General features: G+C 39.3%; 1 protein-coding gene across 18 annotated transcripts in view; it reads left to right on the forward strand.

Moving 5' to 3' along the window:
• MARCHF8 (membrane associated ring-CH-type finger 8) overlaps positions 1-27,169 on the forward strand; it is a 150,924-nt gene that overhangs the window by 54,454 nt on the left and 69,301 nt on the right. For 9 of the 18 annotated variants that reach the window (XR_004436440.1, XR_004436439.1, XM_033208584.1 and 6 more), the window contains exons 2-3: positions 1,508-1,687; positions 12,012-12,092. Coding sequence is in view for 15 of the 18 variants with exons in the window: in XM_033208584.1 (XP_033064475.1) it covers positions 1,586-1,687; positions 12,012-12,092 (183 nt within the window). In the remaining 3 variants the exon portion in view is untranslated. Of the gene's footprint in view, positions 1-1,505; positions 1,688-12,011; positions 12,093-27,169 lie in introns of all 18 variants that reach the window. The other 9 variants (XM_033208579.1, XM_033208581.1, XM_033208587.1 and 6 more) reach the window with 2 other exon arrangements.

The raw sequence follows: 27,169 nt of genomic DNA on the forward strand, positions 1-27,169 counted from the left end.
AGAGGTAGAGTAAGTGACTGCTTATCAAATGTGACCTTGGGGTTGTCAGGCCCTGTTGTTTACCCTGCCTTTTCCTACTGCCTCACTTGTCCCCACCCCCTACCCCACCACACGGTTAATAAATGAAAATCTCCAAATTCAAGATTCATTCTTTTGGTTGAAGGCTTCCGTTTTCTGTTAAAATTTGAACAAAATGAAACATTTTACTACATTAAATCTTCTGGATAATTTACATTTAACTGGTTTTGTATACAGAGTTGGATAGATCTCAGCTGGTAAGTGGGGAGAGAGAACAACAGACAATTCAATTATTAGACATTTTGGGGGATGTGTAAGAGAAAACCAGAAAAAGGGCAGGGGTACCTGGAATCACTGAAGACGTCTTATGCATACACTGTTATTTTACCTAAAGGCAGCCTTTCTCATGGTTCTCAGGCATGTCATGGTGACCCTTCATATTCTCTAGGAAACCCTTTACAGCAGTGTTTGGCAAACTACAGTCTTGTGGGCCAAATCTAGCCTGCTGCCTATTTTTGTAAATAAAGTTTTATTGGTACATAACTACTCTCATTCATTTACACACTCTCTCTCTCTCTTTTTTTTTTTTTTTTTTTTTTTGAGACAGAGTCTTGCTCTGTTGCCCAGGCTGGAGTGCAGTGGTGCGATCTCGGCTCACTGCAACCTCTGCCTCCTGGGTTTGTGCCGTTCTCCTGCCTCAGCCTCGTGAGTAGCTGGGACTACAGGCGCCTGCCACCATGCTAGGCTAATTTTTTGTATTTTTAGTAGAGATGGGGTTTCACCGTGGTAGCCAGGATGGTCTTGATCTCCTGACCTTGTGATTCGCCTGCCTCAGTTGCCCAAAGTGCTGGAATTACAGGCATGAGCCACTGCACTTGGCCCATTTACACACTTTCTGTGGGTGCTTTCATGCCACAGTGGCAGAGTTAATTAGCTGGAACAGACTTGGACCCCAGTGCCTAAAATATGTATCTTGCCCTTTATAGGAAACGTTTGTCAACAGCTCATGTAAAGTCTATACTTTTGGAAGGTTAATTATGGATCATAGATATCTTGAATTTAATTTGGACTTCCTAACCTCTGATCTCACCATTATGTGGACTCACAGGCAGTGGTTTTAAGGAAAGATCACTGCTTATTTCAGGATAAATGCTTGGTCATGATAAAAAAAGTTTAACTTCAAAAATATTCTTAAAATAAATGGTGTCACTGCCTTGTTTTAAACCTAAGTAGCCAATGGAAGATTAATCTCTGATTATACATATACATCATCCACCTGCCTCTTTCAGGTGGTCCCATCTTATTATGAGAAATGTTAGAATTTTCCCCTTAGACATTCATCTTCTATTGTTTTTGAAGACCAAACATTTATGTCACCATAAGTTATTTAAATATACATATGAATATAAATATAAAATGGTAAGCTCACTCTTGGAAATTTAAAGTGTTTTAGCTGAGTTATGTTTATTCTCTCTTCATTTTCTCTCAGCTTGAAATCCATGGCCCAAAATGACTCTACCAGTGGAGATTCTCTTCTGTGAAGACAACGACCAGATAGGAGGTTGGGATGAGCATGCCACTGCATCAGATCTCTGCCATTCCATCCCGGGATGCCACCTCTGCTAGAGTCCACAGAAGTAAGACCAAAGAAAAGGAGAGGGAAGAACAGGTACTGGGAGAATATCTTTTTTAGTTTCATTACTTTTATTAAATTTTTATTAAAGATGACCTAGAACAATGCTTAAACTCTAAAGGTCAGGTTTTCACTGTTAATATGCTGATAAGCACACAAATAGTTGTACTCAGAAGGAATTGTCTTTTTGTAGATTTCTAGGTTTTCAGATTTTGGTGTAAACTATTATGCTTATAAATGGTTATAAATGACTTATCTTCATTGATTAAATCTGCCTGATTATTTTTGATTAATCACTGTGACTAAGTTCTTTGGATTCTCAGAACATGATGCTGCTAGGTCCCTATTCATTGTAGTGTGAAATTTGGACACCAGATGGCTGGAATTTCTTAATGTGTGTCTTAGTCTGCCTTAGTGGCTGTAATAAAATGCCATAGCCTGGGTGGTTTAAATAACAAGCATTTATTTCTCAGAGTTCTGGAGGCTGGAAGTCTGAGATTAGGGTGCCAGCATGGTTGGATTCTGGTGAGGTCTTATTTCCTGACTTATAAACAGCTGCCTTCTTGCTGTGTCCTCACATGGCATGGAGAGAGGAAGGAAGCGAGCTGTCATGTGGCTAATCATATAGGAGAACTAATCCCATGGAGAGGGTTCCACCCCCAGGTCCTAATTGTCTCCTCCAGGCCCCACCTCCAAATACCATTACATTACGGATTAGAGTTCCAGCATAAAAATTTTGTGGGAAACATAAACATTTAGTCCATAGCAGGGTGTATATGAGGAAGCTATGCAAACTTGTTTGGAATAGAAAAAGGAAAATGTCCAACGGTGAGGCCAGGAAGGGAGATTCTTTCTGATATACACCCTCACTGCAGGTTTACTGTAGGTGGATATTTAATAAAGCCTTATTGAATTTATCTGTTTGATGGGATTTTTAAAGTCTAAATAAATAGCATTAATCAATTATTTGTAGAATGGGGATTTTGATTGGTATTGGGAAGAAAGAGAAACTATTCTGTCTCACCTTAGTGTGGGGATATTTTGAACATCCAGTGGCAGCCTGACAGTTCAGGGTGTCATGGAGCTCAGATGAGGTGGCAGAAGTGGAAGAGCAGTTGAACCAGGAACTTATAGGACCCCATGAGAGCTTCAGCAGCAGTGGCACAGGATGAAAATAGCGGTTGTGTTTCTAGGGTCTCAAATGTGGTATCAGGATTGATTTGAAAGGTAAATTTTTGTCCAGTGGAACCTATTTTTATTTATGCAGCTTTTCCTGGCACAGGTTCAACCCAAAATCTTTTGCTATGATTTCTGATCCTCCTCTGCTTGGGAGATTTTATTCCTTCTGAATCCCGTAAGAAGAGCTAACTCTTGCATTTTACGTAGACGCAAATAATCCACCTGTTTGCTTAGTCTAATCTGTTAATACACCCTCGCTGAAGCCCATAACTGTAATCTTCTACAGAGGGTTAATGACTTTTATACAGTTGTCAATACAGTTGATGAATGAATGAATATGAATTAAGTTTCAGTGATATGGGATTATGTCACTGTGGAGATGATCTATTATTATTATTATTATTATTATTATTTTTGAGATGGAGTCTTGCTCTGTCCCCCAGGCTGGAGTGCAGTGGTACGATCTCGGCTCACTGCAAGCTTCACCTCCCGGGTTCACGCCATTTTCCTGCCTCAGCCCCCCGAGTAGCTGGGACTACGGGCACCTGCCACCTCGCCCGGCTAATTTTTGTATTTTTAGTAGAGACAGGGTTTCACCGTGTTAGCCAGGATGGTCTTGATCTCCTGACCTCGTGATCCTCTGCCTCGGCCTCCCAAAGTGCTGGGATTACAGGCGTGAGCCACTGCGCCCGGCGAGATGATCTGTTATTTCAAATACAGTATGAGAACCTTACAATAGTATACTTTCATTTCTTTCCTTCTGGCCTTTTCATTATTGTCTTTTAATAAATTTTAAACCCTAGAATATATTTTTAAAGAAATACTTTAAATAATTTTCTTTTAAATAATAGTAGATTCATGTACTCAGGTAATTACCATTTCTCGTGTATTTCCATCTATCATTTTTCTTTTGTCTAAAGGACTTTAGCATTTCTTACAATGTGAGTTGGCTGATAGTGACTTCTTTCAGCTTTATTTAAAAAATATTTTTTATTTGTTGCTTGTATTCTGAAGTTGTGTTTGTGGATCAGTGGGTTTACAGTTTTCGTAGAATCTGGAGCTTTTTGGCTATTCTTCAGATACTTTTTCTGTCCCCTCATTCTTTATTTGGGGACTCCATTATACACATTGACTGGCTTAAAGTTGTCCACTGCTGCACTTTTAATTTTTTAAGTTTTTTTTTTCCTGCATTTTATTTTGGATATTCCGATTACTTTGTTTATAATTTCATCAATATTTTCTTTTTCCATATCTACTCTGCCAGTAATTCCATCTTTTGTATTTTTCATCTCAGACATGTTTTTATCACTAGACATTTGGCTTGGATCTTTTTTATATCTTCCATGTCTCTATTCAGCTTTTTTAGTATATGAAATAACAGCTATAATGACAGTTTTAGTGCTCTTTTCTGTCATTGCTGGCATGTGTGACTATTCTGAGTTTGCTTTTCTCCCTCACTTGATAACTTCAGTCAGTTTTATTTTCATTTTTGTTATTATTTTTTACTTATTTTTGAGTACAGATCTTGCTCTGTTGTCCAGGGTAGCATGCAGTGGCATGATCACAGCACACCGCAGCCATGAACTCCTGGTCTCTAATGATCCTCCTGCCTCAACATCCCAAGTAGCTGGGACTATAGACCAGCTATATGTATATGGCCTGGATAAGTTTTTCTTTCATTTTGTAGATTCGGGGTCTTGCTATTGCCCAGGCTGGTCTTAAACTCCTGGGCTTAAGCAGTCCTCCCATCTTGGCCTCCCAAATTGCTGGGACTGCAAGTGTGAGCCACTGCACCTGGCCCAGTTTCGTTTTTAAGTAAAAATTTACTTTAGTTTTAGATTTATAGAAAAATTGTTAAGCTAGGATGGAGTATTTTCATATACCCAACACCCAGTTTCTCATATTATTATTTATAGATTTAGTACAAGTACAGTGTTGTTACACAGATACATTGCATAGTGGTAAATATCACCTTAATAGTGTACGTAAACATCCATGAGGTAATTTCTCATCCCTCACCCACTCCCATCCTCCCACCTTTCTGAGTCTCCAGTGTTATTATTTCACTCTGTATGCCCGTTTACACATTTTATTTCACTTAAGATGGTTACCTCCAGTTCTATCCATGTTGCTGCAAAAAACATGAGTTCTTTTTTTTTTTTTTTTTATAGCTGAGTAGTATTCCATGGTGTGGATTACTTTGTCCAGTCATCCGTTGATGGACACTTATATTGATTTTATATTTTTGCTATTGTGAGTAGTCATGCAATGAATACTTGAGTGCAGGTATCTTTTTGATATAATGATTTCTTTCCCTTTAGATAGATCGCCAGTAGTGGGATCACTGGATCAAGTGGTATTTCTATTAGTTCTTTGAGATGTCTCCATATTTTTTTTCCATGGAAGCTGTACTCCTTTACACTCCCAACAACAGTCTATGAACATTCCTTTTTATCTGCATCCTTGCCAACATCTGTTACTGATTTTTTTTGACACTTGAATGATAGCCATTCTGACTGGTGTGAAATGGTATTTCATTGCTTTTATTTGCATTTCCCTGGTTATTAGTGATGTTCAACTTTTTAAATGTTTCTTGGCCATTTGTATGTCATCTTTTGCAAAATATGTGTTCATGCCCTTTGCCCATTTTTTAATAAGATTATTTTTTCCTTGTTGAGTTGAGTTCCTTATAGAGTCTACAGATTAGCCTTTTGTAAGATACATAGTTTGCACATATTTTCTCCCGTTCTATAGATTGTCTGTTTTCTCTGTTGATTATTTATTTGCTGTGTAGAAGCTTTTTATTTTAATTAAGTCCCATTTGTTTGTTTGCATTTTTGTAGCTTTCTTTTTGAGGTCCTAGGCATGAATTCTTTGTCTTAGACCAATGTCCAGAAGAGTTTTTCGCAGGTTTTCTTCTAGAATCTTTATAGTTTCAGGTCTTTCAGGTCTTTATACTTTCAGGTTTTTAATCCATCTTGAGTTGATTTTTGTTTATGGTGAGAGATAACGGGTCCAGTGTTATTCTTCCAATTCTCCCAAGTACCACATATAGACTAGGGTGTTCTTCCACTAGTGTATGTTTTTGTTGACTTTGATGAAGATCATTTGGCTGTAGGCATGTGTCTTTAATTTTGGGTTCTATAATCTGTTTCATTGATCTACATGTCTGTTTTTATAATAGTTTTGGTTATTATAGCCTTATAGTACAATTTGAAAGTCAAGTAATGTGATGCCTCAAGTATTGTTCTTTTGCTTACCATTGCTTTGGCCATTCAGGCTCTTTCCTGGTTTCATATGTATTTTAGGATTGTTTTTTCTAATCCAACTATGTTAGTATTTTTATAGGAATTGCATTGAATCTGCAGATTTCTTTGGGTAGTATGGTCATTTTAATGATACTGATTCTTCTAACCCACGATCATGTTTGTGTCATATGCGATTTCTTTTATCAATGTTTTGTAGTTTTTCTTGTAGAGATTTTTCACATCCTTGGCTGAGAGTATTCCTGGGTATTTTGTTATTTTTTGGTAGCTATTATAAATGGGATTGACTTCTTGGTTTGGTTCTTGATTTGGTTCTCAGCTCGATTATATTATTGTTGTATAGAAATGCTACTGATTCCTCCTCTCAACAACAAATACAAAAATTAGCTGGGTGTGGTGGCACGTGCCTCTAGTCCCAGTGACTTGGGATGCTGAGGTGGGAGGATCACGAGCCCAGGAGGTCGAGGCTGCAGTGAGCTGTGACCGCGCCACTGCACTCTAGCCTGGATAGCAGAGTGAGACCCTGTTTCAAATACAAACAAACCTCAACTAAACAAAAGAAATACTACTGATTTTTGTAGGTCGATTTTGTATCCTGAAACTCTACTGAATTAATCAAATTTAGGAGTGTTTTGGAGGAGTCTTAGGGCTTTCCGGGTATAAAATGATACCATCAGCAAACAGAGATAGTTTAACTTCCTCTTTTACAATTTAGATGTCTTTTCTTTCTTTCTCTTGCCTTACTGCTCTGGCCCGATAGAACTTTTAGTACTGTGTTGAATAAGAGTGGTGAGAGTGGAGATCCTTGTCTTGTTCCATTTCTCAAGGGGAATGCTTTCAACCTTTCCCCATTCAGTATGATGTTGGCTGGGGAATTCTTGTATATGGGTTTTATTATTTTGAGGTATGTTCTTACTACACCAAGTTGTTGAGTGATTTTTATCATGAAAGGATGCTGAATTTTATCAAATGCTTTTTCTGTATCTATTGAGATAATATTATGGTTTTTGTTTTTAATCCTGTTTATGTGGCATATCACATTTATTGATTTTTATGTGTTAAACCATACTTGTATCCCTGGAATATAACCCACTTGATTGTGGTGTACTATCTTTTTTGATGTGCTGTTGGATTTGGTTTGCTAGTATTTTCTTGAGCGTTTTTGCATCTGTGTTCATTAGGGGTATTGATTGATTCTGTTTCTGTTTTTGTGTGTCCTTGCTTGGATTTGGTGTTATGGTGATACTGGCTTCATAGAATGAGTTAGAGAGGATTTTCTTCAATTTGGGGGAACAGTGTCAATAGGATTGGTACCTGTTCTGCTCCTGGTAGAATTTGGCTGTGAATTCATCGGCTCCTGGGGATTTTTGTTGTTGGGAGATTTAAAAAAAATTTTATTACTAGTTAAGTCTTCTTACTGGTTATTGGTCTCTTCAGGTTTTCCCTTTTTCTCGGTTCATTCTTGAGAGGATGTGTGTCTTTAGGAATTTACTCATTTCATCTAGGTTTTCTAGTTCGCGAGTGGAGAGATGTTCATAGTAGACTCTGATAATCTTTTGTGTTTTTGTGGGTATTATTTGTAATGTCTTTTTCATTTCTGATTGTGCTTATTTGAATTGTCTTTCTTCTTGGTTAGTGTAGCTAGTAGTCTGTCAATTTTGTTTATCTTTTCAGTGAAGCAACTTTTTGTTTCTTTATCTTTTGGGTTTTTATGATCTGAATTTCACTTAGTTCTGCTCTTCATCATTTCTTTTCTTCTGCTAGCTTTGGGTTTGGTTTGTTCTTGTTTTTCTAGTTCCTTGAGGTGCTATGTCAGGTTAACTTGTGGTCTGTTTTTTCAATTTAGGCATTTAACACTATAAACTTTTCTTTCTTGAATCCGTTTACAGTCAACATTATCAGCTTTTGCTGTATTCCAGAGGTTTTGGTGTGTTGTGTCTCTACTTTTATTTGTTTAAAAAATTTTTAGACTTCCATCTTAATTTCATCACTGACCCAAAAACCATCCAGGAGCAGGTTAATTTCCATGTATTTGTATAGATTTGAGAGTCTTTCTTGGAATTGACTTTAGGTTTTTTCCACTATAACCTGAGAAGCCACTTGAAATGATTTCAGTTTTTTAAAAATTTATTGAGACTTGCTTCATTCATTAAGATAAAGTCTGTCTTGGAGAATGTTGCACATGCTCATAAGAAGAATGTATATTCTGTGATTGTTGGGTAGCTTGTTGTATAAACATCTGTTAGGTCTATTTGTTCTACAGTCCAATTAAGTCCAGTGGTTTTTTTTTTTTTTTTTTCCTATCTCAGTGATCTGTCTAGTGCTGTCAGTGGGGTGTTGAAGTCCCCTCTTGTGCTATGAAGGAATGCCCAAGGCTGGGTAATTTATAAATAAGAGATGTTTATTTGGCTCACCATTCTGTAGACTGTACAAGAAGCACAGTGCTAGCATCTGCTCTGGTGAAGCCTCAGGATACTTTTACTCATGGTGGAAGACAGAGAGGAGCCATTATATCACTTGACAGTAGAAGGAGCATGACAGAAGGAGGAAGCGCCAGACTCTTTTAAACAACCAGTTTTTGTGTAAACTAATAGAGCGAGAACTCATTCCTTACTACAGGGATGACACCAAGCCATTCATGAGGGATCTGCCCCCATGACCCAAACACCTCCCACTAGGCCCCACCTCCAACATAGGGTATCTCCTTTCAACATGAGATTTGGAGGGGACAAACATCCTGTATCTCCCACTATTATTGCATTGCTTTCTAGCTCTTTTCTTAGGTCTAGTAGTATTTGCTTTATGAATCTGGGTGTTCTGGTGTTGGATATATACATATATAAGATTGTTATCCTGTTGATCTGTTTATTACTATATAATTACTTCTTTTATCTTCTATTACTGTTGTTGATTTATATTGTCTGTTTTATCTGATGTAAGTATAGCTACTCTTGCTTGCTTTTTTGGTTTCTTTTTGTGTGGAATATCTTTTTTCACCCCTTTGCCCTGAATTGATAAGTATCTTTACAAATTAGATGGTTTTTTTTTTTTTGGTAAGCAGCATATGATTGGATTATAGTTTTAAAATCCATTTAGTGGATCTATATCTTTTTTTTTTTTTTTTCTTAAGAGACAGGATCTTGTTCTGTTGCCCAGGTTGGAAACTCATGGGGTCAAGCGATCCTTCTGCCTCAGTCTCCCATGCAGCTGTGACTACAGGTGTGGCACAATGCCCAGCTAATTAAAAAAAAACTTTGTCACTGTGTTGTTCAGGCTGGTCTTAAGCTCCTGGTCTCGAGTTATCCTTCCCCCTTGGTCTCCCAAGGTGCTGGGATTACAGATGTGAGCCACTGTGCCTGGCCCCAATCTGTGTCTTTTAAATGGTGCATTTAATCCATTTACATTCAAAGTTGATATGTAAAGTTTTGTTTCTGTCATAATTTGATCTAGTTGCTTTATAGTCTCATGCATGTAATTGTTTTTTTTTTTTTTTTTTTTTTTTTTTTTTTTTTTTTTTTGAGAAGGAGTCTCGCTCTGCCACCCAGGCTGGAGTGCAGTGGCCGGATCTCAGCTCACTGCAAGCTCCGCCTCCTGGGTTTACGCCATTCTCCTGCCTCAGCCTCCCGCGTAGCTGGGACTACAGGCGCCCGCCTCATCGCCCGGCTAGTTTTTTGTATTTTTAAGTAGAGACAGGGTTTCACCGTATTAGCCAGGATGGTCTCGATCTCCTGACCTCGTGATCCGCCCGTCTCGGCCTCCCAATTGTTTTTTAAGACCCATGTGTTTTATACTTTTGTGTATTTTATGATGGCAAGTATTAACCTTTCATTTCCATGTTTAGAACTCCCTTGAATGTTTCTTGCAGATCTGGTCTAATGATGACAAATTCCCTTAGTGTTTGCTTGTGTAGGAAAACATTTATTTCTCCTTTATTTATGAAGTTTATTCTAGTTGGATATAAAATTTGTGGTTGACTGTTTGCTTTTTTCTTTAAGAAGTCTGAGAATAGTACCCCAGTTTCTTCTGGCCTGCAAAGTTCCTGCTGAGAAGTCCACTGTAAGTCTGATGTGATTCTCTTTATAGGTGATTAGGTGGTTTTTTAGGATTTTTCCCTTCACATTGACTTCAGATAGTTTGATGATTATTTTGGTGAAGTCTATCTTGCAGTGCATCTACCTGGAGTTCTCTTAACCTCTTGTAGGTGATTGTCTAAATCTATAGGAAGACTAGGAAAGTTTTCCTTCAATTATTTCCTCAAATAGGTTTTCCAAACTTTTTACTTTTTCTTTTCCCTCAGGAATACCTAGCACTGATAGATTTTCATGTTTTATTTAATCCCATACTTTTTGAGGGCTTTGTTCATTTTAAAAAATTCGTGTTTCTTTAGTTTGTTCTGACTTTGTTAATTTGAAAGACCTGTCTGCACTCTCTGAGTTTCTTTCTTTTGCCTGGTCCAGTTTATTTTTAAAGCTTTCAACTGTATTTCATAATTTCCTCAATGAATTTTTCATTTTTAGGAGTTCTGTTTTTTCTTTTTAAAGAAAAATCTATTGCTTTGCTAAATTTTCATTAAAATCCTGAATTTTAAAAAATTTCTATGTGTTGGATTTCAATTTTCTGTTGGATATCATTGAACTTCTTTAAAATCAATTATTTTGAATTATTTATCTGCTGTTACAAAGATCTCATTTTGGTTAGGATCCATTACTAGAGTTAGTGTGATCCTTTGTGGGTGTTGTAACAGTTTTTTCATATGTCCAGAATTATTTGGTTTCTTCTCGTCTGGATAAACTATCTTTTTCTTATTTTTGAAATTACTTTTATTTGGACAGGATTCCCCCCCTTGAGGATATGACTATAATTTATGTCGTGTAGGGTCTTCTGACTTTGATTCTGTGTACTTTCAGGTGGCAAAATATTTCCTTGGTTATAAATAGCCTTAGTGGGTTGACTTTCTCAAATGCCCGTTGTAGTAGCAATGTACTGGGTGTATGAGCAGGTTCATAGTCTCCTGCAGAGCTAGGGTGGCAGAGGTTTTGATATACTTATTCCTATGCTGTTTGCTTATGTCAGCAAATTTTGTATTGGGTTGTACAGTTGGACCTCCAGGCTAATAGGTGGTGCTTGCAGGTAAGAGCAAGCTGAGGTGGCCACAGAAGTGTTTATGCTTGATCTTTTAATTTTTTTAAAAAGAAACTGCGTCTCACTTTTTCACCCAGGCTAAAGTGCAGTGATGCAATCACAGCTCACTGTACCCTTGACCTGGGCTCAAGTGATCCTCCTGCCTCAGCCTTCTGAATCACTGGAACTACAGGCATATGCCACCTTGCCTGGCTAATTTTAAAATTTTTTGCAAAGATGGGGTCTCACTTTGTTGCCCAGGCTGGTCTCAAACTGTTAGCCTCAAGCAATCCTGTGTTGTGGGTCTGCCACCAGGAAGAGTAGGCTCCTCTCAATGGGAGCAGCTAGGTAGGCATCTGTGGGGGAGGTAGGCAGTTGTATGGAGTGTGATTTGCTTACATCTCAGTACCACAGCAGCCTGGAGCAGCAGTGATGGTGGCATCATTTGCCCTTGGGTTGTGTAAAAGTACCTGGCCTTCTCTCTTCCAGCCTGACTTGCTTTCTGATAGCAGCAGCTTCTCAGGGCCCGGAAACCTGTGTACTCCATGTGAGTTTGAGCAATGCCTCTGTTAGTCTGCAGGCAACTCACTCTGTTAGGCTGGAGACCTGTGAGGGTCAAGGGGGTCTCCCACAGCTAGCATTGCAAAAGTCCATGGTGAGAATGTGGAACCCTGGGAGTCTCTCATCTACCCTTTACCAGCATCTAGAAGCTTCTTCCATCTCTCAACAATCCTGACTGAGCACCTGCTTTGCTTCCTTCTCCTTTGTGATCAGTGATTCCTGTTACTTTTCAGTTGAATTCCAGTGTTCTGTTTTGGATTACCTATTTGAAGGGTGAATATCTACTTGCCGGTTTGGAGCTTTCCATGGAAGAGGCATGTACTAGCTGCATCTAGTTAGCCATCTTGAACCGAGCTTCCAGTTTCTCATATTATTAACATCTTAAAATAGTGTGCTGCATTCATCATAGTTAGCGAACTAATGTGAATACGTTTTAGTTTTAAAGTCCGCACTTTATTCAGAGTTCCCTACTTTTTAACTTTTTACTTTTTTTGTTCTAGGATCTCATCTTAGGATGTAGCATATTACATTTTGTTATTGTATCTCCTTAGGCTCCTCTTGGCTATGACAGTTTCTCAGATTTCCTTGTTTTAGATTACTCTGACAGTTTTGAAGAGTACTGATCAAGTATTTTGTGGAATGTCTTTCTGTGGGAATTGTCTGATATTTTTCTCATGACTAGACTAGGGTTATATGTTTTGGGATGAAAGTCCCACAGATACAATGTACCAGTTCATCACGACAAATCGTGTACACTATCAACATGATTTGTGACTGATTTTCTTGACCACCTGGCTGATATAGTGACTGTCAGGTCTCTCCACTATAAAGTTACTCTTTTTCTCCCCTTTTGTACTTTATTCTTTGGAAGGAAGTCACTATGCATAGCCCACTTTAGAGAGCCGGGATTTGTGCTCTCCCTCCTTGAAGGTGGAGTCTCTACATAAATTATCTGAAATTCTTCTACATGTCTGGAACCCAAGTTGTAAGATTGTCCAAAAAAACACATTTTTCAACTTTCTGCCCTATACTCCTTGATAATGAGATCCTGAAAGAAATGATCTGTATCCCAGGATTCCTGAAAGATGATAGGCAAGAAGGTAATTCAGTGATTAATTTATTTTAAAGTAAGCTACATAGAAAATAAAAGTGGTATTTTATATATTTATAAACAGTCCTATTTTGGCCCTGTTGTCCTACTACTAAGGTTAAAAGGAGATTTTACCATGCAGCATCAGGATGATGGTCATGTAAACACATTTCATATTTGCCCTAAAAATACATGAGTGTTGACAGATCATACTGTATTCATTTGTACCTAACATCTTTTGAAAAAATGACCTCACAATGTTCAAGTGATAACAATATTTTTAGACAGAATCACCACACTTTTACTATTAAAAATTATTCTCTTTTCTCTATTAAATTCTTCCCTTTTAAATAATAAAAACCTAATATAAGGAACCTGGAGAAAACCTCTTGAATTTTAACATTGCAGTATCTCCAGAGCCATGTGGACAAACTCCCAGTTTAATGCTTGAACCTACTCTGTACTGTCATGGCCAGTTTGTTTTTAGGGCACCAGTAGGGCATCAGCCCTGATGCTAACCCCCTACTTCCAAAGGCAGTTGTTTTGTGTCTTTTTTTTTTTTTTTTCCGCTACCAGAGATTTGAGATCCAGTATAAGAACAAACTGTCTATAGCTTTCTCTTACTGACACTTTTACTTTTTGCTTCCAGGAATTGCTAGTCTTATTCTGCAGGATAAAAATCCTTTATGTCACGTATTATTAGTTGAGTCTCTCAACATTCTAGTTACTGTCTTTTAGACCATTTCTAGCTTTTTTATAGAAGTATGTTTACATGAAGAGATAAATATGCAAATAAACCTGTTGCAGATTACTGTCTGGTTAGGGATCACCATCTGTGAGATCATTTGCGTGGCTTCTTGAATCATCCATCTACCTTACCTGCAAAGGCCGCAAGAGATTAATATTCTCATACTTGGAAACCAGAATTTCTTTGTCACCTGTTTACCTCTCCTTGGTCCCTGGAGTGATTCTTTCACTTCTACTTCCAAGCATGTCTTTCCTGTTTGGTAATCACAGCTATCACTGAAACCCCTTGGGAGTATCTCCTAGTTGGCTCAAACATGTATACAAAGTTGTAGCATGCTTAACATTTAAGAACCAAAGATGACTTCTTTACTAAATGGTCATTTTCTGCTTTGTAAGCTTGTTTTCTTTGAGAATAAAGATAAGTTTTGATGTTTTTCTAGAGATTAAAAAAGAGCATGCTATTATAAAACATTAAATTCAAGTTGACCCATTTGAGCAGCTACATCTACATTTTCTTTTGCATATGTAGATTTTTGAAGCTTAAATGCAGATAAAATTATGTGCAGCTTTGAGGTCCTGCAATTTTAAATATTCTTAGTAAAAAACCAACAATATCAATTCCAGCTATTTTATATATTAGCAGCTTACCTATCTCAGCATAAAACTTGAGAACTGGTAATGGTTTGCTGTTTATTTATTTAGAGTTTAGAGATGGAAGGAATGCACAGAATAACTGTAGCTGACTTCTGTGGATGTTGGTCTAGTGATAGTTTGCTAGTTAAGAGATCACATAATCTAGGTAAAACCAAGAGTCTTGTCTGGTTATGTGGTAAGTGAAGCATTTGCAGTTGGTTTCAGTATGTTGCATATAAGTTGAGTCAAGGTGGTATATGAATACGTTTGTCTAGGTATCACTGTAGGACTTGATGATTGTAATTTCTTGGTTGTCACTACTGTCTTGTAGCTGTCCTGTGTGAATTGGACAGCTAGGTGGCAGATAATTTTTCACATTGTCTATCAGTAACTTGAAAATAAGAAAACCACTCAAATATATTTATTTTTCACTCTTTTTTTTAAAATTTAGTTTAGAGACCGGGTCTCACTCTCACAGGCTGGAGTGCAGTGGATGATCATAGCTCACTGCAGCCTTGAACTGCTGGGCTCAAGTGATCCTCCCATCCTAGCCTCCTGAATAGCTGGGACTATAGGCATACGCCATCACGCCTGGCTAAATTTTTTATTTTGAAGAGATGAGATCTTGCTATGTTGCCAAGGCTGGCCTCAAACTCCTGGCCTCCAGCCACCCTCCCACCTTGGCGTCCAAAGTGTTGGGATTATAGGTGTGAACCACCCTACTGGGCCCCTAATTTATTTATTAATGCAGAGATTGCAGTAAATAATACTACAGTCCTAGTATCCTGTAATCATTGTTAACGGCTTTCGATATGTGATGTTATTGAGATGACTTCCTTATTTTACACATGAATAAAACAGCTCCAAAGATAAATGCCTTATTCATGGTCACCTGACTGTATATTTTTTTCCATGTTGTTTTGTTTCCTCTAAAAAAAATGCTTGCACATGAATATGGTCTGCACACACATATTTTTTCATTCATTTGTGCATCAAATAGTTCTGTGTTTTTAAGAGACGGGTCTCATTCTGTTGTGAAGTGCGGAGGTGCAATTATAGCTCACTTGGGAGGCCAAGTGTTGGGATTATAGACACGAGCCATCACACCTGGCTTGGAATGTTTCATATCTTCCATACCACTTTTGCATAGGGAATGAACTGTCATCCCTTTCATCCAGTCATCCTAATGCTGAATTTATGTGTTTTTCATGTTTGTTTCTGAATAACTCAATTTTCCACATTTCAGAAGCCTGTTTTTTTAAAAGCAGAGTAGGGGACTGCTGTTGGATTCACACTGTTCAGGTAATACGTGAACAGTGGTTGAGTTACAAGGACATCTTAATAGCATCTTTTGCCTCAGGGCTTTGGTTTTGAGTTAGGCTTAGGCTGATTAAGGTGTAGTGTTTATGTATTACTAGCTGTGTACATAATTAGCACTTCTAAGCAGAGTCATACACCCACACTGGGAAAGATGTGCTCAATTGATTTGTATTACACCCCAGGATTGTTAACCAAGGTGTGTAGATGTCTGTTCCCTGAGAGGAAAGGCCTTTTCACCTAATTAGCAGTGTGACCTCGGGTTCTTATTGAACTTGGAGGAGGCTGCTTATTTTCTGGAAAGTGGAGATGAAATGGTTACTTTGTGGTTACTCTCACAGTGTGTCCACTCCCAGGTAGTGTCCTTCTGGCCTCAGTGGCCCTCCCACACCAATCCACTGAGAGTTGTCACGCCAAATCTAACAGTCACAAGGCTAGCGTCTTTTACCAACAAAACTTTGATAAAAACTGAAAATATTATTTTGTAAAATTAATACGAAGAGTTTTTTGGGGGAAATTTGAAATTTGAACTCCTGGCTTTGAAAAGTTGTTTATCATTAAAAACAGAAAAATGTGGGAGGACTATTTTAGATTATAAAAAACTAAAAAGACAACCAGTAAATATGTGTACCTTGATGGAACCTGTTAGAAAACATAAATAACTATAAGTTGTGTTTTTTGGACAACTGGGAAAGCTGAATATTTTCTATATATTAGATGATAATGATAGAATTATGGTTAATTTTATGCATCAGAATATGTATATCAGAGAAGGAAAAAGTAAATGGGCAAATTTTGTAACAGTTGATGCTTCTAGGTGAAGGACAGACAGGTATTCATTATACTATTCTTTTAGCTTTTCTGTAGATTTAAAGTTTTTCAAATCAAAAGTTTTGGGAAATAAAAGAATTTGCTTGCCAAATGTGAGCTGAAGAAAGAGCCGCAGTAGACAATAGTAAACAGCAAATTATATGAAACAATTTAAAGGCCAATGGGCAAGTTATCTCACACTTCCTAGGTATTCATATAATTTTAAATCTGATTCCAAATTTTTTGTTATCTTATGTAAATGTTGGTTTGTGCCGTGTCTGGGAGGCATAGGCAGACTTTCCAAAAGGAGCAGAAGCATGGGCAGTTTTAAGGAATCCAGTTTCAGATCTTTACCTTCTGCATACACTTGAGCCTAAAACTGTTCATGCACCCACATTTCTGAGCAGCGAGTTTTCCACTCTGAAGAAGGAAAGGCCCCTACGTTTTACTTTGTCCCTGAATTTTACTGCGCTGCATTGTCCTAGGGAATAAAAATCAGGTCATCAAACAAAGGAATACTTGGAATTATTGGTTTTGGGTAATCTTTTTACTGATTAATCAAATCATGATATACCTGCCTAGGCAATTTATCTTTTCCTGTCTTATTCAATAGGCTTCAAAACGAAGATATTTGGGCACATTGTGGATTCAGGTATATCATAGGTAGATTGATAAAAGTGACTTCATTCCCCATCAATTGTTCTTCAGTGAAGAACTTTTGGGGGAAATGTCCGGAGCCATGAGGCCCGGAATTAGCCGACCTCGGCAAGATTTACAAGACCAGGTAGATTCTCTGGCAGAAGTAGTGCTCCAAAATAGAAGAGGCCTAGATTTACTAACTGCAGAACAGGGAGGCATCTGCTTGGCTTTACAGGAGAAGTGCTGTTTCTATGCCAACAAATCTGGGATCGTCAGGGATAAAATCAGGCGTCTACAAGAAGACCTAGAAAAACGACGAAAAGAAATAATCGATAACCCGTTTTGGACTGGGTTCCATGGACTCCTTCCCTATCTTATGCCATTCCTGGGCCCCCTGCTTTGCCTATTGCTCTTACTCTCTGTAGGACCTTTGGTCTTCAATAAGCTCCTAACATTCCTTAAGCAACAAGTCGAGGCCATCCAAGCGAAACCTATACAGGTCCATTATCATCGCCTAGAGCAAGAAGATCGTGGTGGTTCATACTCACACCCATTATGACCACCTTCCGAATGCGCTGAACTGGACAGCCAATGACGGGTAAGAGAGTGTCATCTCTCACTAACCTAAGACAGGAGGGCCATCATAAGCTACTGCCTAATCCCATGACGGGTACCAGTGATGAGATGTATTACTCCAACCTAAGACAGGCGCAGTTCCCGAGGGACAATCTTCTAGCCATAATTATATATAAAAAAGGGGGACCTGTCCGGAGCCATGAGGCCCGGAATTAGCCGACCTCTGTTGCTTGATCTCCGAAAAGCGGAGACAAGACGGCACATTTCTGGGTTCTTTATTGCGGACCCTTCCCGCGCGCGCCTAAAGCTTTTCCCGCGCGCCTAAAGCTTTTCCCGCGTGCGCCCAAACTGTTCCCGCGTGCGCCTAAACGGTTCCCGCCCGCGCCAACCTTTCCCGCGCGTGCGCAAACATTTTCCCGCCCAGGAAGATATGCAGCCTAGGGCGCAGGCGCGATCCCGTGCCCGGGAAAAGTACAAACCCACGGCGCATGCGCGATTGTAATTTGAGAAGAACCGGCCCCCCCGTCACCGCCCTGGCCCAACCTCTTCCCCTGCCAGCCTATATAAGGCATGACCCTGCATTCAATAAACGAGACTTGATCAGGCTATTTGTCTTGTCTCCATTTCTCGTGTTTTCTTGTCTCCTGCATTCCCACTCCCCCTTCCAGGGCCTGTTCCACTGTCCTGTGGGTCGGGACAGGGAAAGACCCTTAAAAGCAAAGCAGAGTGAGTTTCAAGTGATGAAAACAGTTTTCTAAAAAATGTAACGTAATTAAAGATAAGTTGATTGTTTTTAGCTGTTCACAGGTTTAGTTGCTAGGATGGGTAATTAGAAAGCAATATACCTTTGAACAGCAACTTTTCAAGATATTACAGATAACAAAGTTAAAAATATGTGATTTTTGTGATTTCTTGCAGTTGAAATGTGTATCATTCAACAAAGTAGTTAATGCTTTTTATCAAATCATATGAAATACTCCAATTATATTTAATCCTCGTAAAATATTTTGTATTTCTATCTCCTAATAAAAAATGTAATTATATTCTTGCTGTCAGACTGATTTGTTTTTAGAAGTACAGTAATTGCAGCAGGTTTTAAGCTCACATTGGTATTTGCTTCATGCCCCCTCGTGTGGCAAAATGGAATTTGTAGACTAGGTAAGTGCTTAGAACATAACAAAAGTGCCTGATGGAGTCACCCAGAAATCTGGTGACTAGCCCAGGCCAGAATTGTACTTGTCACCTGTTTTAGACCCTTGTCCAATTCTAACTCTCAAGACTGACTTTGCTTTGCCCTGAACCACACATACCTTTTTTTTTTTTTTTTTTGAGACGGAGTCTCGCTCTGTCCACCAGGCTGGAGTGCAGTGGCGTGATCTCGGCTCACTACAAGCTCCGCCTCCTGGGTTCAAGCCGTTCTCCTGCCTCAGCCCTCCCGGGTAACTGGGACTACAGGCGCCCGCCACCGCACCCGGCTTATCTTTTGTATTTTTAGTAGAGACGGGGTTTCACAGTGGTCTCGATCTCCTGACCTTGTGATCTGCCTGCCTCGGCCTCCCAAAGTGCTGGGATTACAGGCGTGAGCCACCGCGCCCGGCCACACATACCTTTATACAATTTATCCTGGCCAGCACTACTTCAGCATTGATTTTTTTTCCCCCAGTATGAAAGGAACTTAATTTGATATTTAGCTTAAATGATGCTGTATACTATGTCAAGTATTCACAGGTGGCTTAAATGCTTAAGAATGTTTATTACTGTGAATACTGTTTTTTACTGTATTTAAGTAGGCCAACATACAGTATTTATAAATTGCCTCTATAACTTATATTTATGGATTAAAATTTTTTTATTTCGAATAATGGCTAACACTTACATATCATTTACTGTGAGCCAGGCACTGTCCCAAGAACTTTCCATATGTTAACTCACTAAATGGAATCGTCACTGCAACCCTTTGAAGTAGGCATTACTGTTGTTGTCTCGATCACTTTATGGATTGATTTGGAAGCTGAGAATCAAAAAGGTTGGGTATGTGGTAACTGATGGAGGTGGGATTTGAGTCTTGGGTCACTGCTGCTGAGTTTGCGTAGTTCTCATCACCTGGGCAGTGAGTGGTGTACTCCAGGTGCTGTTGTCCTCCTCAGGTGAAGGAGAGCTGGTGCTCTCATTTGTTCATGACATCCTCTGAGTCACCTGGGCTAGAAACTAGGGACCTCCCTTTGCTGTCTTTGCTCTTAACGCCCCACTCATCAATAAGTTTTACTGATTCCACCTCTGAAATGTTTTCTTTGTCCGTCCTTCCTCTCTGCCCTGGTGCTACTGCCCTATTTCAGGCAGCTGTATAGGTCGGGGTTGGCAAATCATAGCCCATGGTCCAAATCCAGCCACTGCTGTTTTTTATGACTTGCCAGCTAAAAATGGTTTTTACATTTTTAAATAGTTGGAAAAAAGTCAGGAGATTAATATTTTATGATACATGAAAATGATATGAAGTCAAAATTTCAGTTTTCATAAATACAGTTTTATTGGAATAGAGCCATGCTCATTTCCTTGTGGCTACTTTTTTCTGACAATGGCAGAAGTGAGTAGTGTAATAGAGAATATGACTTTTAAAGCATAAAATATTTACTCTCTGGCTCTTTGCAGAAAAAGTTTGCTGACCCTGGGTCTAGATTATTGCAGTAGTCTACTTACTGACTTCCCAAACCTTCCCTTACGTCTCCTTCCTTTCTGTTCTCCTTCTGGTTGGATGGGTGGTAGTGGGAGGATATGAGAAACTAATATCTATATCTCTGATTTGGTGTTTATTTGATTTTGCCACATAGTCATACCTGTTAGTTGTTTACATGTTTCTCTCATGGAATAGAGTAGGAACTCCTTATTGTACGGATATCTTATTCATGAACAAAGGGATGGTATCCACATGATACCCATGCTTGATAGAAGATTTATTCAATCCTTTATGAATGGCACTTTAAATTTTTACTCACATATTTTATATTTTCATTGTAAGAGCAGATCAAAAAAGACAGCAGTTGGTAAAATCTGTCAGAAGTTTTTTGTGTGTGCAGACACCCTTCCAGCATATCTTTGAGAACTTTTATAGTGGTGGGATCCTTGTTACTTATTTTGTAAGACTGACAAAAGAAGTGTTAAGAAGGAGTTACTAGGTCCTCTGACAAGTACAGTGGTTTAAAAGCTAAGCCATTTTGATTGGTATATAACACATGCTTTATTAGAACCATTCTGGCCTAGAACAATGATAGGCTACTGGTAGCTTTGGGAATGCTCTTGAAAGTTACAAGAGGGCTCTAGAACCATACCAGTGTCCAAGGGTTACAGTTTGCTGCTAAACTGAGATCAGCAGGATTGGCATTACAGAGATAATGTGGAAATGGATTTCCATTCTACAGGACGCTCCCTTGGGCAATCTGTTAGGAGTTGAGGAAGTCCCAATATTCTGGAAGGACCAAACAGATGTACAGTAAAGGTCAGAGCAAACTGGATGTCTCGTCTAGAGTATTAGGCAATGTTTGAGGAGGCAGGTTTTGAAGATCATGGAAAGCAAAAGTTCTTCAGGTCGGAGTCTTTAGAGCAGTGGTCTAGGCAGGGAAAATCTGGGAATGAGTGAACTGCAGGCAGATAGGTTGTTGATACTTTCCTACTGCCTCAAGGACATACCGTTGTTGTCTTAAGAGTTCTGAGGTCTTGGTTGTAATGTCAGCAGTGCGAGAATACACACGTCATCAAGCTGCAAACTGCATTCTGTGTCATCGGAGCTCTCTTTTCTGTATTGATGTGGCACTGTGATCATAGAATCACAGATACTTGGGGGGTGTCCAACTTGAATGCAGAGTTCTTCTGAAGGTTGGAAGGACTTGCCTGATAATCATCACCTTGCCTTCATTGGTAATTCTTATGAAAGCCTGCCCCTCTAGTCATCAGGCCTCTTACCTTAGACAACCAAGAGCAACCAGAATTCTTTATGAGACACCTGGAATATGATGTGCGCTCATCACCTTTTGTATTAGCTGCCAGGAAGGCTAGTCTCTGGGAGAAGTACCTGATAATGCAAAAAAATTAAGTTTTAACTTAAAATATTCAAGAAACATAGATTGTTAAGATCATGATTATCTTAAAATTGGAGGGTTACTTTATCACTTATAATTAATATTGCCTAGCAGTCCCTTATGTTTGTTTGCCATTTGTCATGAAAAAACATTGCAAATCCTTGCCCATGTTATGTATTTAAGATTTGTTCACCCAGACATCAGTCTGCTAAGGAGGACATGAAGAATATAGACTTTCATTAAGGTATACAAGAAAATGTTAAGGGCACTGTATTCGAGAGTCTTTTTTCCTGAAGTTTTAGTAATAGCAGTTATAAGCCCTTAGGTTAGGCTGTCTTGTTGCTGTAAATAAATACCTGAGACTGGTTAATTCATAAAGAAGAGGTTTAATTGCCTCATGGTTCTGTAGGCTGTACAGGAAGCATGACACTGGCATCTATTCAGCTTCTGGTGAGGCCTTGGGCTGCTTACAGAAGGCAGAGGGAGAGTGTTGTCTCACATGGTGAGAGCAGGAGCAAGAGGTCAGGGGAGGTGCCACACATTCTTAAATGACCAGATCTCCTGAGAAATCACTGTATCATGAGGACAGCACCAAGGGGATGGTGCTAAAAACCATTCGTGAGGGATCAGCCCCATGATCCAATCACCTCCCACCAGGCCACACCTCCAACATTGGGAATTAGATTTCAACATGAGATTTGGTAGAGACAAATATCCAAACTATTATATGAGCCCTTTTTATAGAAGAGGTTCTCCTTTTACATTATATTCATATTACTACTCTTGGGATGGGGAATGGAAGGAAGCCCTGAAACATCGGTAGAACTGTTCATGTGTATAGTCCATAAGAAAAGTTTTTAATAACTTGGTTAAGTGCTAGTAGATTTACAACTCTTCTGTCAACTAGCTGATACTCCAGGGAAATTTGGTGTCTATGTTTTGACTTGTTCATGTTGTACTACTCACCACTGTTGCCACCATTGTGCCAAACTGTCCTTTTAATTTGCTTTTACAAGCCAGTATTCCCATACATACTGCAGGCCAAAAAGGATGAGCCTGACTGTAATAAGGAGATACATATATATATCTTAGCAGAGTGAATAGATTTAGCTGCCTTGGCAGGTGACTGGAGAGCTGTCTGGGAGTGCTGAGAGAAACAGCTGGGGCTGCCATTTTATAGGATTGAGGCTTTGGAGTGGGTTGGACTAAATGATCTTTATGTCACTGTTAATGTCTGTGGATTTTTTTGAGCACTCTTGGCCACACTTGATTCTTTTTTTTTTTTTGAGACAAAGTCTCATTCTGTTACCCAGGCTGGAGCGCAGTGGAGCGATCTCAGTTCATTGCAACCTCCGCCTCTCAGGTTCAAGCGATTCTCCTGTGTCAGCTTCCTAAGTAGCTGGGATTACAGGCGTGTGCCACCATGCCCAGCTAATTTTTGTAATTTTAGTAGAAATGGGGTTTCGCTATGTTGGCCAGGCTGGTCTTGAACTCCTGACCTCAGGTGATCCACCCTCCTTGGCCCCTCAAAGTGCTGGGATTACAGGCCTGAGCCACCGTGCCTGGCCCACACTTGATTCTTAATCAGTTTGAGCCAGGCACGGTGGCTCACACCTATAATCCTACCATTTTGGGAGGCTGAGGTAGGAAGATCCCTTGAGGCCAGGAGTTTGAGACCAGCCTGGGCAACATAGCAATACCATGTCTCTACAAAAAATAATTAACAAAGTGAAACACACTGGAGATCACTGTTGTAGTGATCTCCTGTGTCTAGGCTGGGAAGGAAGTAGAGAAGACAAGAATAGTGATCAACCTTAGAGCTGATTATCTTCATCAGGAAACTGGGAATTAGCAGAATGTAGGGCAGAAGAGAACATCAAGGAAATAAGTCTCTTTAGAGAACAGGAAGTGGAAGAAGGGACACGTTGTGAGCCTCAGGTGATAGGCCCTCTTATCCTCTCATTCATGGGATGGGGTAGGGGAGTGGGTGGTCAGGATTGGGAGAAAAAGGAATGTCACTTCAAAAGGGGAAGAGAACAACTTGGGCTAGACACTTTCTGGTGGACGTGAAATCTCATAAGACATTGAGGGGATTATAGAATGTTGAGGAAAAGGGTATCCCTGAGAGAAGAGAGCAGAGTTAGGGCTTTCAATAGAGACTGGTTCCTTTGTCTCTTTACCACACTCCATGAACTGCCCTCTCCCCAGCACACCTGCAGAAAGCTGCTTGAATGCGGCACCAGCTCCCAATAGCTGGAAGAGGAAGGGTTCCCCTAGACAACACAGCATCACATACACACAAGCCAGATCAAATGTCCTTGTGAAGTGGAAGGCAATGAAGGGGACATGGCGAGGCCTCTGTACACACGTCAGGACGGTGAAAGGCTCAGTGCGTGTGGAAGGTTGCAGAGTCTGTTCTGGAAGAAATCGTGATTTCCCTGCAAAAAAGGAAGGGAATTCCCAACTACTGTGGAATAGTATAGTAGGAACTAGAAGTTTATAAAACATAAGTTCAGAAGTGATAAAATAACAGAAGGATATGAAAAGGGAAAATACAAGGCCAAGAAAACAGTTAGGGAACTTACTTGTTGCAGAAGAAATAAATTAGAAGCAGCGAGGAACAGAATACTCATGGCTGAAAAATTACCTTACTGACAGCAGAAGCTTGAGATGTTTACAGTGAGTTCAGAAGAAAAACATTGCAGCAGTGAGAAAAAAAGGACGGCTATGAGAAACAGGTGGAGAACATTACAGGTGATTGGACTGCCTACAGGTGCAGCTGAGATGATAACCATTATGGGCTTTCCCTTCTCTGGTTGAAGTTTGTCTTGGAATGATGATTTTAAGTTGCAGAAAATTGACTTCTTTAGATACGATTCATTTGGAAATAGGTAAGCATGGACAAATTGGTGAAAATGAATATTCATGTACTTCCTAGAAGAATACCAATGAGACTAACGATTTATTTATAGCCTGAGACCAGGAAAATTCCCCCTTGAAGCGGTTTGTTTCCTGGCATTGATACGCAGAGCTCCCTTCCCCCACCCTGTGATGATGGTCTGCAGGAACTGATCTTTTGCTAAATGTAAATACTGACCTGCTGATCACAGGGCAAGCATTTTGCTGCTTTTTCTGCATCCAGAACTCATTGTGTAGGGTGGATTTTATGGAGAAAAACATTTTTGTTTCGTTCTGTCAGACATCTGTGGTTAATCATTTACCTTTTCTACATTAAAAAAAATTACAAGTAAGTCTGGGTGACAGGTTAGCATACAGGAAGAGCAAACACATCCTGTAACATTTACTGTCATTGACGGGAAACTGAGCTTTCATTCCTTGTATGGCACCAAGTAAGTCTTAGAATCTTTACATTGCAGATTGCTATGGAGAGACTATAGGCAGAGGCGAAATTGGTTGCTGGAATGGACTTGTCATGAATTATTCATTCACTACCTCGTTCCTTGAAAATCAGCTGGAGGAAGTAGTCCAGTTTGATGGCAGGAGTAGTATGCTGAGGGCTTCAGCAAGCCCTCACAAGTCCAGCTGCGACGGCCAGCCATGTGCCACTGTTGGCAGCTGTAGGGTAGCAGCTGCTGTGCAGGCAGCGCCTGTCCCCTGGCGTCAAGCACAGGGACCATGCTGTGGGGAAGCGCTGCACTGAGCACACACCAATGCATTCTTGTTGGAAAATGAAGCTTCAGGTAGGAGACATGCCCTATCAGCTGTGCCTGGTTTCTCACTGATTCAGGGATGCCATTAGGCTTTATGGAACAGATGTGTAGAACCTGGAGTTGCTCAAGGATGCCTCACTCTTGAGGTTCCCAGCCAGAAAAACTTAACAGTTTAATTTTAATTTCATTTTCAAAGATATACTTTGTTTCTAACAAAACTGTTTCTTGAAATTGCGAAAAGTATTCTTAAGCCAGTAAGCATTTAAATATATAAATTATAGCGTTTAAAAATGTATCGTCTTATTCTTGATGTAAAAAATTTTTTTTCATTGATATAATATTGCACACTTAAATTATGGAGTTATGGCTTTGAAAAACCCCGAGAAAGACAACTGAGTTCATAATTAGAATAAACACAGCTTCAGGCTCTATTGCTATTTTCTAGAGGAAGTATTGTTTTCAGAAGTCACTCCAATTCTTTCTGCTGGAGCATTCATTCTGGGAAGATCTTTTAGCTTCTCATAGGATGGAAAAATGCATAGAAGACAGAACAAAGGGTCTTTGTTCTGTTTGGTGGTATTATTTCTCACATGTGTGTATAAGCCAGACATGTAATTTCATTTGGCAGGTCCGTTCCAGTGTTGCCACTCGCTCCCTCTGTCTGATTTTGTGTGGATGCCGTCTCTGTTAACTTTGCTGAGGCTATGAGATGTTCTTGAGCTGTGGGGACATGCAAATAATGAAAAGAGCCAGAGTATGAAGGAATCCAGGCCAAATTGAATATACTGTTTCGTCAGTAAATATATCATTTATAGTTTTAAAAATCTAACAAACGTCCTCTGAACACATAAGCTCTGAGCTCTGAGACAACCAGAGAAAATGGACAGTCTCTTTCTACACTGTTTTCATAAGCTCCACCACAGCAGGGATCTTTGTTTTATTCACTCACCATTCCCAGGGGCTGGACCTGTACTTGGCTCATAGTAGGTGGTTAATAAATGTGTTCCTGAATGAGTGCATTCTGCACTAAAGACCATTAACTGTCTTTCTAGAAAGGTTACTTGCTAATATAGCACTGTATGAAGTAGTTGCAGTGTTATAATTTCTATAATTTTTACAGCAAATGAATTCTGACTTGTATTGACATAGATTATTTCAAGGTTTTTGTGTATTTATTGGATACATTATTTTAAAATGGCAGAAATTTGTTCATTTTACTAATGTATAATGTATAAGATTTTTAAAAAGTCAGCAGTGAATACAAAGACCTTTGTTTTCAGCAAACCCTTATTTCATATTCAGAAAATGAAAATGAAAAATACTTAATGGAGAAAGCATTTGAAAAAGATTGTATTCTTCAGTACATTACTAAAAGATTATGATTCTAATCATATGTTATATGTAACTTTTAAAAAGCATTTATCAGTCTATATCAGAAAGGCTTGGGGAACTACAAATCCATTTATTCATAACTTTGGGGGTGAATTTTTAGCTGCAATGTGTGGTGCTAGGCAGGGCAACATATTCCCCATAGATATTTAACTCTCAGAGAAACCAAAGGGGTCATCTTCATTAACTACTCCTCTCCTCCTTCCACTTCCATGTAGTCCACTTTATAGAGGAGAAAGCTGAAATCCAGAGACTCTAGATGAATGGCCTAGAACAAATGGGTGGCTCTTATGGTCTTGTGCTTGGTTGTCTCATATTTTCTAGTTGCTTGTTACTTTGCTATTGCCACAGTAATGTTTAAAAAAGAAAGCAGTGGTGGAAACGGATAATCACATTACTATAAATTTGGACTATACTATTATACTGAAGACAAATATTGATGCATT

The sequence above is a fragment of the Trachypithecus francoisi genome, unplaced genomic scaffold (genome assembly GCF_009764315.1).
Source record: "Trachypithecus francoisi isolate TF-2019V2 unplaced genomic scaffold, Tfra_2.0 Lachesis_group9, whole genome shotgun sequence".
Lineage (NCBI taxonomy): Eukaryota > Metazoa > Chordata > Mammalia > Primates > Cercopithecidae > Trachypithecus > Trachypithecus francoisi.